General features: G+C 53.7%; 3 protein-coding genes across 4 annotated transcripts; all 3 read left to right on the forward strand.

The window, feature by feature from the left end:
* The first annotated feature begins 5,590 nt into the window (after positions 1–5,590).
* Positions 5,591–8,168, forward strand: PV07_02887. 2 transcript variants are annotated; one of them, XM_016389536.1, is made up of 5 exons: positions 5,591–6,180; positions 6,274–7,049; positions 7,113–7,271; positions 7,331–7,870; positions 7,920–8,168. In XM_016389536.1, the coding sequence occupies exons 1-4, from the start codon at positions 5,785–5,787 to the stop codon at positions 7,812–7,814; spliced, it is 1,815 nt and encodes a 604-aa protein (XP_016251438.1). In that variant the 5' UTR covers positions 5,591–5,784; the 3' UTR covers positions 7,815–7,870; positions 7,920–8,168. The 2 variants fall into 2 exon arrangements, with proteins under 2 accessions (XP_016251438.1, XP_016251437.1); XM_016389535.1 differs by having other exon boundaries at positions 7,331–8,168.
* Positions 8,169–9,634: 1,466 nt separating this feature from the next.
* PV07_02888 (uncharacterized protein) lies at positions 9,635–12,156 on the forward strand (the record flags this gene model as incomplete). The annotated part of the gene is made up of 7 exons (XM_016389537.1): positions 9,635–10,102; positions 10,171–10,307; positions 10,367–10,499; positions 10,547–11,020; positions 11,204–11,521; positions 11,625–11,705; positions 11,758–12,156. 7 exons carry the CDS (start codon positions 9,635–9,637, stop codon positions 12,154–12,156), a joined length of 2,010 nt encoding a protein of 669 aa, XP_016251439.1.
* Positions 12,157–13,149: 993 nt separating this feature from the next.
* Positions 13,150–13,836, forward strand: PV07_02889 (uncharacterized protein; the record flags this gene model as incomplete). The annotated part of the gene is made up of 1 exon (XM_016389538.1): positions 13,150–13,836. The coding sequence occupies exon 1, from the start codon at positions 13,234–13,236 to the stop codon at positions 13,834–13,836; it is 603 nt and encodes a 200-aa protein (XP_016251440.1). The 5' UTR covers positions 13,150–13,233.

A 13,836-nucleotide genomic window follows, 5' to 3' on the forward strand; every position in this document is an offset into this window, starting at 1 on the left:
GTGGCAGAAGATTTGGAAGCCCACACCCGCTGTGTCTCCGTTTCTGACAAGAGAAACAGTCAACGTCCTCGTCTACTATGCGCCTCACACCCTGACGACCGATATGGGCTTCAGCTACAAAGAGGCTCTATATGTTGCAGCCGGGATCGCTGTCACGTATTGGGTCTTCTCTTTTTCGCAAGTGTTTTTCTTGGACCAGATGGGCCGTCGGAGACCATTGATTGTTGGTGCAGTACTACAAGCTGTCTGTTTTCTTTGCGTGGGTGAACTCGCATTCAATATGATGTCTTGTACTGACCACACCACAGGCTGGATTGCTACAGAGGAATGTGACGCCCGCAAAGGCAAAAGCGTCCCTGTTCTTCTTCTTCGCATACGAGGCTATCTTTGCCGTTGGTTGGCTGGCAATGTAAGCACAATCCTCACCAACCCATGTACCAGTCAATGTCCTCTGACAATAAGCAGACCTTGGCTTTACCCTGCTGAGTTCATGCCGCTCAGGCATCGTACGCACTCAGCAGCCATAGCCACCGCGGCGGACTGGATCTTCAACTACATGATCGTCCAGATCACGCCCATCAGTATCTCGAACATCCGATGGAAGACCTACATGATTTTCTTCGTCATCAATCTCGCCATGGCGGTCGTGGTCTGGTTGTTTTATCCAGAGACCTCCGGTCGAACGCTCGAAGAAATCGACTACATGTACTTTGGAGATTGCGATCGTCTTGTTGTTGTTGGAAAGAATGGCCGTACACTGCCAGGTTTCAGAAGCATGATGAAGCGTCCACACAACCTCGAAACAGGTGCCGTTACCGGCCGAGCGGAGCATTTTGTCGGAGATGCCAAGGTTATGACACAAAGTACTTCGAGCCAGCACCTCGAAAGTATATCGCAGTGATGGTGATCGAGCACCGTGTTGTTGCAGGGAGCGCGAGGAGGGCAATACTCGCAAGAAGATTTAGGAGAACAGATGCAGCATGTGAGACAAGGGGGAATGAAATGACTCTAGTACGCGGTCGAGTAGGCGACCATAACACACCCTCGAACACACACGGCGCAGGCAATCGAAAGAATCACAAGTCTTCTTTGCTGTCCCTCTGATCCTAATGAGTTCTAATATAAAAGAGGCACGGGCACGTCATTATAAGGTAGTGACAAATGTGGACAAGGCTGCACATAATCATTTAATGTATGTAATATATGTCTCGATTATCTGCTTTTTGTCTACCTGTGATCGACCTTGCAAATGCTGAGTTTCTATCCCCACCTCAGCTGGATATGGTGTGCTTGATGTAAATTAGGCTGAACCCGCAGCCCCATGCATGAGCAAATCGCATGTGTGTCGGCCTCCCTCTAGTTGCATTTTAGGTAACGTAACCATATTCACTTCTTTGTAAGGTAGTCATCGTTGAAACTCAATGTCTTTGTGGCAACAATCTACATCTGCTCTCCAAATCCGACAGCTAAAGTATATCAGCCCCCTCGAAGGCTCACAATCCAAGCCTCGACCGGACCTTGGCCTCGCCCTTGGCCAAGTCGCTCTGTTCGGCCTGTTTGTATAGTCTATCAAGCTCGGCCTGCACGCCGTTGGTAGTCCCCTCTTCCAAGGAGGTGAATTCTTCCGCGAACTTGCCACTGAGAACCCGCTGTTCGGCCACGCGAATGAACTCCTTGACCAGTGGCCGCAAGATGTCCTGTGGGAAGTTCAGCGCCCCTTTCAGCTGCCCGTACTGGCTCACGGTGGAATGGTGGACGAGCTGCCGGACGAAGCCGTCGTCGGCCATCTTCTCAAAGATCTCGGCCGGCTCCTTGGACAGGAACAGCTCGAAGCACAGCGCCTCGTCGCTGCACCCCAGCCTCTTCAGCACGGTGTACGCCTGCTCGAATACCGTGATGACGGTGGGGAAGAGCGCCTGCTCGGCGAACAGGTCGATCAGGGTTTCCTCGCGGCAGCTCGATCCGATGGCCCCCTTCCGCAGCGCGCCGATGCCCTTGGCCAGCGTGAGGCTCCACTCGTGCGCCTGGCCCGTGCCGTCCTGCTCGGCGGAGACGAAGCACGGAAACCCCTGGCCCTTGACGAACAGCGAGCGGACGCTGGTGCCGATCATGCGAGGAGCGACCATGACGACGTCCTGGGTGGGGTCGATCTTCAGCTTCTTGTAAAAGTAGTTGTATCCGCTGGCGACGACGACGACAGCGTCCTTTTGGAGCACGGGCGCCAGCTGGTGGTTGAAAAGGTCTGGCTGGAATTGGTCCGGGATTAAAAGGAAGAGCACGTTCGCCCGGGACGCAGCATCCCGGAAATCGGTGGTGAAGTCGACGCCGTCGTCACGGCATGTCGCTGCGTACTTGTCGTTGAGGCTGGATGCCAATATCTTGGGCGGTTGCTGGAATTGGTGCTGTGAGACGGTCTATCAAGGGATTTAGAATGGAAGAAATGCTTAGAATGATGAACTAGAGTCACTGACATCTCTGAGGTTGAGGCACTGGGCACGTCCTTGGTTACCGTACCCGATGAAAACAACCGTCTTCCCGTCGAGCAAGTCAAGCGTGGCGTCTTTCTCATAGTAGATCGGGGCAGACATGGTGGACAAAGTCGGTTGGACTGCAGCGACGAGAATGTCGATATAAGTTGAGGATCAGCACATACGATATTCACATGGCACCATCACAGGAAAGGACATGAGAGCTCAGAAGCGATCCTTTATACCTAGTTGTGAAGGAGACGAAGGATATACTTCGGTCTCATCTTGACCGAGCCGGGAGTCACATAAGGAACCTTGAGCCCTTAGGATGAATGAGCGAGGGCCGAAGTACCTCGTTCGGCTGCAGATGAAGCGAAGCGATCAAACGGAGACGTGCAACAAGCCTTGCGCGCTAGGGAAGGATGACATATTATATCAAGAACGGAGATTGACATCGGCTGGACGGTTGTCGCTGGTGACTAGACCCCTGTTGGAGAGAAGCCTTATCCCTAACCTTTGCCCAACCACCCTTAGCGCTCCTATCTAGAGTCGTGAGATACCCCTAAAGGCACCTAGTTAGGCAGAGGCGATAGAGTCTTGACGAATGGTACTGCGTGAGCATATGACCTTCAATTGCCCCCTTCCCCGGATCCCCGCATTTTCCCCTGCTCTGCCGAGCGCACAGTTCTGTAGATCCAAGCTAAACCAAGGTCGGCAATTTTCGGCGTCCCTCGGGCTACGAAGCCAGCAATTCTCATCTGCATATTTCCGGTACGCGATTCGGGCAGGCTGGCGTGAGGTAGCCTCCCTGGGAAGAGAATTCGAAACACTTTCTCATTGCAGGAACCTCCAAGAGGTGTAGCCCGCTTATCTTCGTCTCGGAACAAATGTGAGCGACGCTCATTAAAAGAAACAGAAAAGGGAAGGGACTGTCGCGGAAGATGCAGGTCTCGCTCAACCACGATAATGGCGAGACTTCTTGAGGGGAAGGTAGCTGCTATCACTGGCGGCCTTACAGGCATCGGGAGGGCAATAGCCGTCGAGTTCGCCAGGCAAGGAGCAAAAGTTTCCGTCAATCATCTCGGTCTACCAGCTGAAGAGGTGAGCACCCGACAGCTTTTCCGAGAGGGTAACACAGCGGCAGCCTCTCATGACAGTGCTGCAGACGGCCATCTGATACTAACGGTTGAGTGGCATTTCAGAAAGACCAACGCTCGTTGTGCAAGCAAGTAGGCAACGATAACAGCCAGGAGGAGTTCCCGCTGTTCTTTTACGCCGGGGACATCTCAGAACCAGATGTGGCGGAGGCGTTCTTGGTCCGCACCGCGCAGCAGTTCGGTCGTCTGGACATTGTGGTTGCCAATGCCGGGGTTGCTCAGTTCCACGAGTTCTTGTCGACCCCGGACGACTACATCCAGAGCCACGTCCAAGTCAACGTGTTGGGAACTTATTACACCGTCCGTGCCGCGGGCCGGATCATGCAGGCGCAAGGGACCGGAGGCTCGATTATTGGAATATCTAGCGTTTCTGCTCTCACGGGGAGCGGCGGCCTTGTGCATTATACGCCAACCAAAGCTGCCGTGCTCAACTTGATGCAATCATCCGCCGTTGCCCTCGGACCGTACGGAATTCGATGCAACGCTTTGCTTCCCGGGACGATCAGGACGCAGTTGAACAAGTCCGATCTGGCGTGCAATGAGAAATGGAAAGAGGTTGAGCGCCGAACATGTCTCAAAAGGGTTGGTCTTCCAGCAGACGTATGTGGGATTGTAGAGCAGACTCCTCGATCCGCGATGCTGACGAGATCCCCAGATTGCTGGTCCGGCAGTGTTCCTTGCCAGTGATTTGTCGCAGTATGTGGTAAGCAAGTTTCTGCCTTGATCTAATGAATCTGATTCGGTTGCTCACGAGCTCTAGACTGGTGCCCAGCTATTGGTTGGTAAGTGACCTTTTTATCTGGGACGATATGAACTCCTTTGATAACGTGGCCACTTTCACAGATGGCGGGATTTTTGTGAACCTTCAATGATATACAGCCTGCTGACCTCTGACCTGTTTACGTATATTATCTGCACGATAACTGGTGCGGCCGGCGTATGATGACACCTTGATCAGGCGAGCTTTGGCGCTAGTCCGCCCAGTACGGGTTCATCAATGGATATACCTCTGTAGAATTGCAATAGCATCTTCCACCACGTCCAAGATGTGAGATTCAGCACACCACTGCGGCAAATTGACTCGCAATAGGTGTTGGAGGTTGTTCAGCAGCAATTAACCACTGGTTCATGGCATGTCGGGAATAGCCCACGAAGGCATGATGTCTTGGGTCTTTCTGGTGACCTTTCTGTAAGATGGCAAGGAACCGCAATGACTGGCTCGCGGAGGTTCCGGGCTTCGCCTGCGCGCGTCTAGTCTTATTGGTTCTTTCACTTCCCCTAAAACCTACCTGGTCAACGTTAATTGTGCCTCAAGTCTAAGGTCTTGTCACCAGACATCCATCTGGGCGTCTTCATTGGTGTCTACCTCGGCATAAATCAAGCCTTCGAAGTTGCTTCTGCCGGGAGGCGAGTCTGGCTCCACATGAGACAGCCAGATTCTGCAGGGCTGCAGACCAGGTTAGATCAACAACACGACACGATTCATCAGCAAAGACACCACGAGGCCAAGGTAGAGCGGGACCTCGATCTATGCCAGCATTTTAAGCCATCTCCAACTCAGACCGGAAGTCCACTACACTGTCACAGGCTCGATGCTCCGCCAGGGAGTCCTCGTACCGGTCACATCCAGGTTGTCGGCGGCGTCCGGGAGGTCTTGGCATTCGGCTGCTGGAGGAACTCCTCGATATCAGATTGAGTCCCTCGCCAAAAGGAAGATCATTCAAGGCTGGATCTTGATGGCCCCAGTGCATCGCCGCTCGCCGAACAGCCCTCAGGGCGACTCGACCAACAATCATGCACGCAGTTATCAAGGGTCGACTGTCAAGAAGTCTTGCCAAGTCCGACTGAACGCCATCAGGTCAAGCGGAACCCGCCCATCGTCTTGGCTGATGGACTGCAGCGAGTCTCCGAGCCACTGAGAATCGTTCCTCGGGTGCGACTGCAATCACACAAATACCCATTCACAGTGTGCGGAGATTCTTATCAGCGTCACTGCCAAGGGAGATTCCAAGCTGGGCGTGGACATTGGAGATGCCTAGCATCACCACGTTATAACAACCTCGATGAACCCCAGGTAGGTGGATGTTCGATCTGACCTTGTCTGCCTTTTGCCTTCTCTATTCTTCCTTTGTGTCAGCAACCCTTGCGGAGTCGAAAGAATGGGTTTCAACGAGTGGATTCACAATGCCAACATGGCGGTTGCGCGCTCCTTCGTGGGCAAACGCTTCCGGCTCGATGGCTCGGGCCACCGCCGGGAACGAAAGGGGACTTATTTCTTCACCGAAATCCGAGCTGGGTTGGCAACCTTCTTCGCCATGGCCTACATCATCAGCGTCAATGCAACAATTGTGTCCCAGTCCGGCGGCACCTGTGTGTGTCCGCCTGATAGTCCTGATCTATGCGACAGTGACCCAGACTACATGATCTGCGTGGCTGGCGTTCAGCGAGATTTGGTCACGGCAACAGCTGCCATCTCTGCCTTGACGACTTTCTGCATGGGTCTTTTTGCCAACATGCCAATCGCCCTGGCACCGGGTATGGGTTTGAATGCCTATGTAAGCTCCCTACCGCGTCCATAGAGATGTGCCCTTGTGTGCCTCTCGGTGCGGCAACCTGCGCTTCCCTGGCAGTGATCTGACAGCCTGCAGTTCGCTTATACTGTCGTTGGATACCACGGATCGGGTCTCGTGCCATATCAGGTTGCAGTCACTGCAGTTTTTGTCGAAGGCTTCGTCTTTGTCGGACTGACAATTCTTGGTTTGCGTCAATGGCTTGCTCGAGCGATCCCCGCGTCGATCAAACTCGCCACAGGCGTGGGCATCGGACTATACCTGACTCTCATCGGTTTGACGTACAGCGCTGGTATCGGTGCCGTTGTCGGCGCCCAAGCTACTCCGCTCGAACTGGCTGGTTGCAAAGCTGAATTCCAGGACGAGATGGGGTTGTGTCCTTCGTCCGAGAAAATGCGAAGTCCCACCATGTGGATTGGTATCTTTTGCGGCGGCTTCTTCACCGTCATGCTCATGATGTTCCGAGTCAAGGGCGCAATCATCTTCGGCATCTTGTTGGTCAGCATCATCTCCTGGCCCAGAGGCACGCCTGTCACCTATTTCCCGTACACGGAACTTGGCGACAGCATGTTCGATTTCTTCAAGAAGGTCGTCACTTTCCATCCCATTGAGAAGATCTTGACGGTGCAGGAGTGGAATATCTCGGGGTATGGAGGACAGTTCGGCCTGGCCTTCATCACCTTCCTCTACGTTGATATCCTTGACTGCACCGGCACACTGTACTCCATGGCTCGTTTCTGCGGCGCCATAGATGAGAAGACTCAAGATTTCGAAGGCTCTGCAGTGGCATACCTTGTTGACGCTTTTGGTATTTCCATTGGTGCACTCTTTGGAACACCACCTGTCACTGCATAGTGAGTACCCAAACCGAAGCATCAGGTTTCCCTCCAACGACATTAATGCTAACGATGCAACAGTATCGAAAGCGGTGCCGGTATCTCAGAAGGCGGAGGCACTGGTCTAACGGCAATCACCACCGGACTGTGCTTCTTCATCTCCATCTTCTTTGCACCAATCTTTGCATCAATCCCGCCTTACGCTACGGGGTGTGTTCTGATTATCGTTGGATCGCTCATGTAAGTCAACACCTCCCCAGGCTTCCCCCCCTGCTTCGACTGACGATCGTCTGTTACAGGGCCAAAGCCGCCAAGGACATCAACTGGCGCTATATTGGCGATGCGATTCCTGCATTCCTGACAATCGCCATTATGCCATTCACATACAGCATCGCGTACGGCCTTATCGCGGGCATCATCAGCTACATCGTGCTCAACACCTTTGTGTGGATTGTTGAGAAGGTCTCCGGCGGCCGCATCAGGCCAGCTGACAAGGAGTACAAGGACCCCTGGACGTACAAGATCGAGGGTGGGATCCTCCCACCGTGGGTCACGCGTGCAGCCAAGGGCAAAAAGGACTTCTGGCGGCCGTATGAGGACGTCGAGCATAACACCGTTCCCGCTGGTGCACCTGGGATGACTCTCGACGGCAAGGACGGTGACAGTGTCAGTGCTGCGGAGGCGATGGCTGGAGCGGGCGCGGCCGAGAGAGGCGGGTTCAAGAGCGACGTGAGAGACAGCACGACGAGCGGGAGCGAGGAGGGAGAGAAGCTGAAGATTTGAAAACCTGCTGTTTGCAGTGAGCGTATTTGGGGTTTGCTGTTGCTTTACAGGGCTAGGTATGCTTGCCATTCCGATGATGATGGAACTTCTCGTGACAGTGGGTAGGACCTCGTGTTCTGTTGGCAATTCCAAAACAAAGAAAGTGGGCAGGCGTGGCCAAGTTCGAAACATCGCTGCCACTTGTTGGTTGCGTCTGAACGACTCGTAATATGAAATCGATCACCCACTTCTGTGCCAGGCGCTCAATAAAACACTCGTGCCGGAATCAAGAAGTTTATCAGCATAGCTAATATAGGCATATTGAAGGGGCAAACCCTTGAAAGGTCCCACCGACCTTTGCTCGAGACTGGGACGTGGTTTCAGCCTTGTTCGACTTTCCCTTCTTCGTCGCATAGGGTTACCGGCGAGCGACTTAATTATGCAACGAGGCAGCACTCCGGCAGCACAACCAGCCCAGCCGAGCTAATATAACGAAGCAAGGGGCTCACTTGGAGGGCGAAGGAGGTTCAACACTTCTCGGTCCGAATATTAAATTGCTTGCCCAATTTCCGCACTGGCCAGTGACCTTTATCTATTAGATATGCTATGCGGTTACCCAAGTAGGCTTGAATCTCGGATCCGCCGCCTAGGCTAGTGATTTCCCCGACCTGCGGCTGAGCGCTAGTCAGGCTCCCCGTGCGAGCTTCCGTTGGCCGACGTGGCTGGGAGGAGCTACATGCCAAATGATGGCGACAACTGTCTCACTGAATGCAGAGGTTGGTCTAAGGGTTTTTTTGCTCTAATCCGACTAGGAAGGCTAGCCAGGTTAGATCACGTTGGCCCCACAAAGGATGGCAGGATATATTGAAGCAGTCTCCCAAACCATTGCAGATGGCTGTATTTCATAGTACATCGAATTTAGGGGGGTTCTTTCGGCATGCGAGGGGAAGAGACGTCTTTGAGATTGTCGCGGCGGGCTGACAGGATTCTGGTGGAGAGAGTTCTAGGACTTTACTGGTTGGCGGTGCTAGTCCCGCTGGGCCTGAATCTAGCCATTTCCGAATATTACTGCTGCAATGCCTTTTCCCCTCCAGAACATCCAGTCGCGATCCTTCGCAATAGAGCCCAATCACGCACCAATGCTGCCCAAGGCAAAGCTACCAATTGCAACACGGCTCCTGCAACCGGTTACACGACAGCCTCGACAATCTCGCGGCGATCAACTGCGACCATTCCATGCGAGGATCTGCGACGGTGGAAAGAGCCGCCGGCATCTGCTTGGAAAGACATATCGAGCCGCGGCCAGAGGGAACTGCCGCCAAAGGGAAAAAAGAAAGTCACCGTTTTTGTGTGGCAATGCGTAAGTTGGACCTCATCCATCCCGCAAGAAGGCAACCGTCCAGGCTAATGAATGGCAGTGCAAGTGCGGCCACGCCCCGATCAATATCAAGACCAGCAATTGCCCAAATTGCTCGCAGCCACGCTGCCAATACTGTACCACTCAGAAAGTGAACAAATGAGACAACAGGTGGGAGACGGGCGGAGGGTAACACAGCGAGCCAGCTTCCATCGCTTTTCTTCGAAGGAGGTCACGCGCACCGGGTCGCCTATCGACGAGAAGACCACGACAGCGCCCAAGTACTGCGTGTTCGCATCGTGGTCGGCCACAATGTCCTCTACTGGGAAGCGCTGTCAAATAGGTAGCCAATTCAGAAAAAGTACAACTTACCGCGGGAAGGCTTTATATCCCCATTTCGTCCTCGAACCATGCACAGGATGCCTTTTCTACTGCTTTTTGGTCGTTCCATGAAATTGTTCCAGGTCTCTTCGTCACCAGCATCATGAGTGAATGGACGCCACAGTTCTCTGGCAGAGCAGACATCCACTTCAGTTTGAAAACCGAGAACCTACCAATCCTTGACTGGCCGAATACTAGAGAAGTTGCAGAGGAAGAGGGGGACGACGACGAGGAGGAAGAAGAAGAAGAAGAAGAAGAAGAAGAAGATGAGGGAGAGGAAACTCAGAGCCAACCTGGTGAGGCTGATTCCGACCAGGACGCCCAAGAGCAAACCATCATTCGCCAAATCCATGACTGCTTGCAGCCCGATGGTTGCCTTTTTATGGTAGACGCGCTTGACGGCTTTTGCCTAGGGACGGACCTTGCCTCGGTTCGGGCAGCCGCAACGGATGAGGCTCGGCGCCAAAGTGCATGGATATATGACCGGAGCACAAACGGAGGAGTCCCCCGTTCAAAGCCCGACACGGGTCGCTTAAGTCCCGCCCTTCTCTTGGACCGTTTGAGCAAACCAGTAAGATTTCTGGGCTCTTTCCATCCGGCGATATCTGTAGAGACAATGTTTGATGCTGACCTATTCAGCGCTTTCCCAGCGCCTTCGACAATTCACAGGCGTCGTCTGTTCGCCAAACGTCGGCCGGCGCAACAAATCAGGCTTCGATCCCCTCAGACCAAGACGCAAAGCCTCAAGACGAACTGGATGCAGAACGTCGATCAATGTACTGAAATCTCACCTTAACCAGACTGTATACAGGGCTCCATCGCTAACTACTGTCAGATTCATCCCCAATCTGAACCCCTCGTATATCTACGCCCTCCTCCGTACCGCCTCCATATACCAAGCCCCATCTCTCATCGAGGGCATGTACAAACACCTCATCTTTGAACCATTCTTTGGTTGGGAAACCACGGTGAGTCTCCCAGTGGAAAGTTCAATAGCACGTGCTTACCAGAACAGGGGCCAGAAGGACCTTGCGTATTACATATGGCGTTCCACCTGCCATATTACGTCTGTCAGAAGTCAAGTGTCCAACAGAGTGGCCAGCGCCAACATAAGGACAGGAGTCATCTGAGAAAATCGCAAGACGTCTCCTTCCTGGGTTGGAATGATTATGAATCGTCCATCTTTCTATATGAGGCTGTAATCTCTTGCATCATAATTGCCCCGAAAGATTGGACGTGGACCGCCTACTGCTTTGCCGATTCTTTCTTCGAATCGGAAAATACCACCGAGTCAAAATATCAAGAAGAGCCACTCCCCGAAGGAAGTCGCAAGGATCCCTTCAGAAACGGCAGATTGATCAGCGATAATCAGTTCCATGACCCCAGAGTGTACTTTCTCGAGGTGTTGAAAGTTCGCCTGGAAGAGGTCTCTAGAGAATGGCGAATACTGGTGGAAATGTTCAGAGCGGGTATTGAAAACTACGCACAGGTGGGTGGTCTTTCCTTCCTTGTTTGATGAGAGATCCTCCTTCGGATGCTGCAAATCTCAAGAAACACAATGTTGTGGCCTTTGCCGAAGTCGGGTATGCAAACAAGCCTTGAAGGAGCCGCAAATGAATGTTCAATGGGACTCTTTCATTTACAAAGTGCTTCTTACTAACCTGTCGGAAAGAGTCACAACGCCTTGCTAGAGTCACACGGAAAGATATCTCGGAAAGCAACCCAAGAGCATGAGGAAAACGTCCGACGGGCCGAAAGTTTCGTTCTCCGAGTCAAGAGTCTCACAAGCAAGATGCTGCGCATGCTACTCGACACTGTTGAGGCTTGTGAGACGTTCTGTCGGGACCACGCATCTGACTTCGAAAGGACCGCGGCATTGGCCAGGACACCTGCTTTGCTGCGCGCCGAAGCACAATTTCTGAAGGAATACAGGCAGTTGAAGAGGAAGCTTAAGTCCCTGGAAAAGAGCTGTGATGGCTTTGCTGACAATGTAAGTTGGTCCCTTTCATGCACGATATGGGTCTTATCACAGAGAAGGCGTATACACCTTGACTCCAAACTTGCCTTGTACTCACAAGTTCTCTAACATACAGCTGAAATCTCTCCAACAAGGCAAGGCGATCCAAGTCAGTAATTGCCAGAATGAGTTGGCACAACTGTCGGTGACCGCTATGGTAAGTCAACGAAGAACCCCCACACGGCAGAGAAAGGCTTCTAATGTTTCAGATCTTCATCTCGCCAATCGCACTTTCGGTAGGGTTTCTTTCCATGCAGAAAGAGATTATCCCTTTCCGGAGCCCGAATTTTGCCTCGTTCGTGTACATGATCATGATCTTTACGGTGTCGGGGGGGTTGATCTACTATTCGTCCGGATATCTCATGCAGCTGTACCGGTCACTCAACTTTTGGGCCCAGATAGCTCGTGTGGCTTCAATTGGAGGCGGGGCAGGCTATAACGGAGCAATAGAAGCGTCGCCCGATGTGCAAAGCGTCGAAAGCTCTCTTTCCGGGGCGGAGGCGACAAGCATCCACGAAGATGTGGAAAATGGAGGTCCTCCATCGGTCCCACGGGGAGGCATCTTCTTCCGTCTGCGCCGCGCCACAAACCTCCCCTGTGGAACATAGATACAATACACCTGGTGCGATGGTTTGCGTTTGTCATGAGGATGATGTGTTTGGAATAAATACCCTTGGATAGGACGGCAGCGCAGAAGCAATATCAAATGGAGCGTTCAAACATCGCAGCAACCGCACTGGCAAATGTTGGCGGCTCAGCAAGTTGGTCAATAGCCGCACTAATGCACTGGCAACACCTTGTGCAGCAAATCGCAGCCCTGAGAACCGCCTCCTTTGCCCTGGGGGCTCTTCGCATACGGCAGCTCGACAACAACTTCGGCTGAGGTCCGGTTGGTCTTCGATCGCCTAGAGTACAGTAGCTGCTCCGAAGCGGGATGATTCGGAGCCAGTTGCCGGCGAGTTCTGGTTTGCACAACAACAAGCACTGCTGCTGGGCCAGAAAGAAAAATTTTCCCCCTTTGTCACTTGTCACCTAGGTTGGGTTCGAGATGCTCAGTTTCGGCACTGGGAGTTCTGCTCCCGTGGGCCCGGCTGCGGACGAAAGGCACATGTGCGCCCAGGACAGCGATCAACTGGGCCACAACGGTCGCGCGCCAGACTCTGACGCCCAGCCACAACCTCGTGTGAAGACGCGAAGGCCAACTCCACACCACAGAACATGTGGGGTACGATGAAAGGGAGTCGCCGGCTAAAAACCTCTCGGAGCTGGAGGTGATAGGTGGCTGAGGCTCACACCCGCCGAGGTTGAAGCAACGCCTCGGAGGGTAAAGAAACTTGGGCTAGTCTCACTGCAGCTGGGCATCTCGGGGCCCCCAAGAGAGCTTCACGGCCCTACAGCGCACATGATTTCGGATGACGAGAAGGGCGAGACGGATTCTGCGAACGGTCGGCTGTGAAAAAAGTTTGCCTTCATGGTGCTGTTCTGATATGCATGCGAGGCGTTGGCCGGCGTCTTGGTGCTCTCCACTCGCTGCCGGTCACAGGAAACACAAGAAATCCACAGCTCTCTCTCTCTTTTCAGGTGAACAACAACCCGGTTCAGCCCAGCTTCTTCGTTCCTTCGCACCCTCTCCCGCTTGATCGTCTCTAACCCAGGTCGCAACGCTCGAATTCACAGACGTAGCAATGGCTTCAGAAGAGGGCGCCCCGGCCACCTCAGCCTCATCTTCACGACAACCAACCCATCCCTCCGTCATCCAGGTGGTGTACCGACCGGGCGACTTCAGCTCCTACAGCGTATCTACCACCACTCTCCCACCGGGGGCACTGATGGCCCGGCTCACCAGCCCGCCGCTGACGTTCGCGGACCACAAGCGCTGGTCCAGCGTGCAGGTGTCGGAGAACAAGCACGTCGAGCTGAACTGCGACTTCCTGTACATCAACCACAGCTGCGAGCCGAGCCTGGAGTTCCACGTCGTGCCGGACTCCGAGGAGCCCGTGATCGAAGTCCGGGTCGCGGCGCGCCGGGACGAAAACGGCAACCCCAGGGGCGTGGCGCCCGGCGACGTGCTGACCTTCTTCTACCCCAGCACCGAGTGGGAGATGGACCAGCCGTTCCAGTGCCACTGCGGGACGCGGAGCTGCAAAGGGCGCATCAGCGGGGCCAAGGACTTGACGAGCGAACAGTTGCGAGGCTACTTCCTCAACGCCCACATCGAGGATCTCAGGAGCATCCCGGCCGACGGCGAGGGCAGCAAGCCCAGTGCGCAGAGGCGCGGGGGTTGGTAG

Source organism: Cladophialophora immunda, assembly GCF_000835495.1.
Source record: "Cladophialophora immunda strain CBS 83496 unplaced genomic scaffold supercont1.2, whole genome shotgun sequence".
Taxonomy (NCBI): domain Eukaryota; kingdom Fungi; phylum Ascomycota; class Eurotiomycetes; order Chaetothyriales; family Herpotrichiellaceae; genus Cladophialophora; species Cladophialophora immunda.

What these genes read in the sequence shown, in the direction of transcription:
- PV07_02887 (XM_016389535.1), top strand. Translation starts at nt 5,785, where the DNA reads ATGGGTTTCAACGAGTGGATTCACAATGCCAACATGGCGGTTGCGCGC. An exon ending in GTATGGGTTTGAATGCCTAT is followed by an intron (nt 6,181 to 6,273) that starts GTAAGCTCCCTA and finishes GACAGCCTGCAG; the next exon opens with TTCGCTTATACTGTCGTTGG. An exon ending in ATTATCGTTGGATCGCTCAT is followed by an intron (nt 7,272 to 7,330) that starts GTAAGTCAACAC and finishes CGTCTGTTACAG; the next exon opens with GGCCAAAGCCGCCAAGGACA.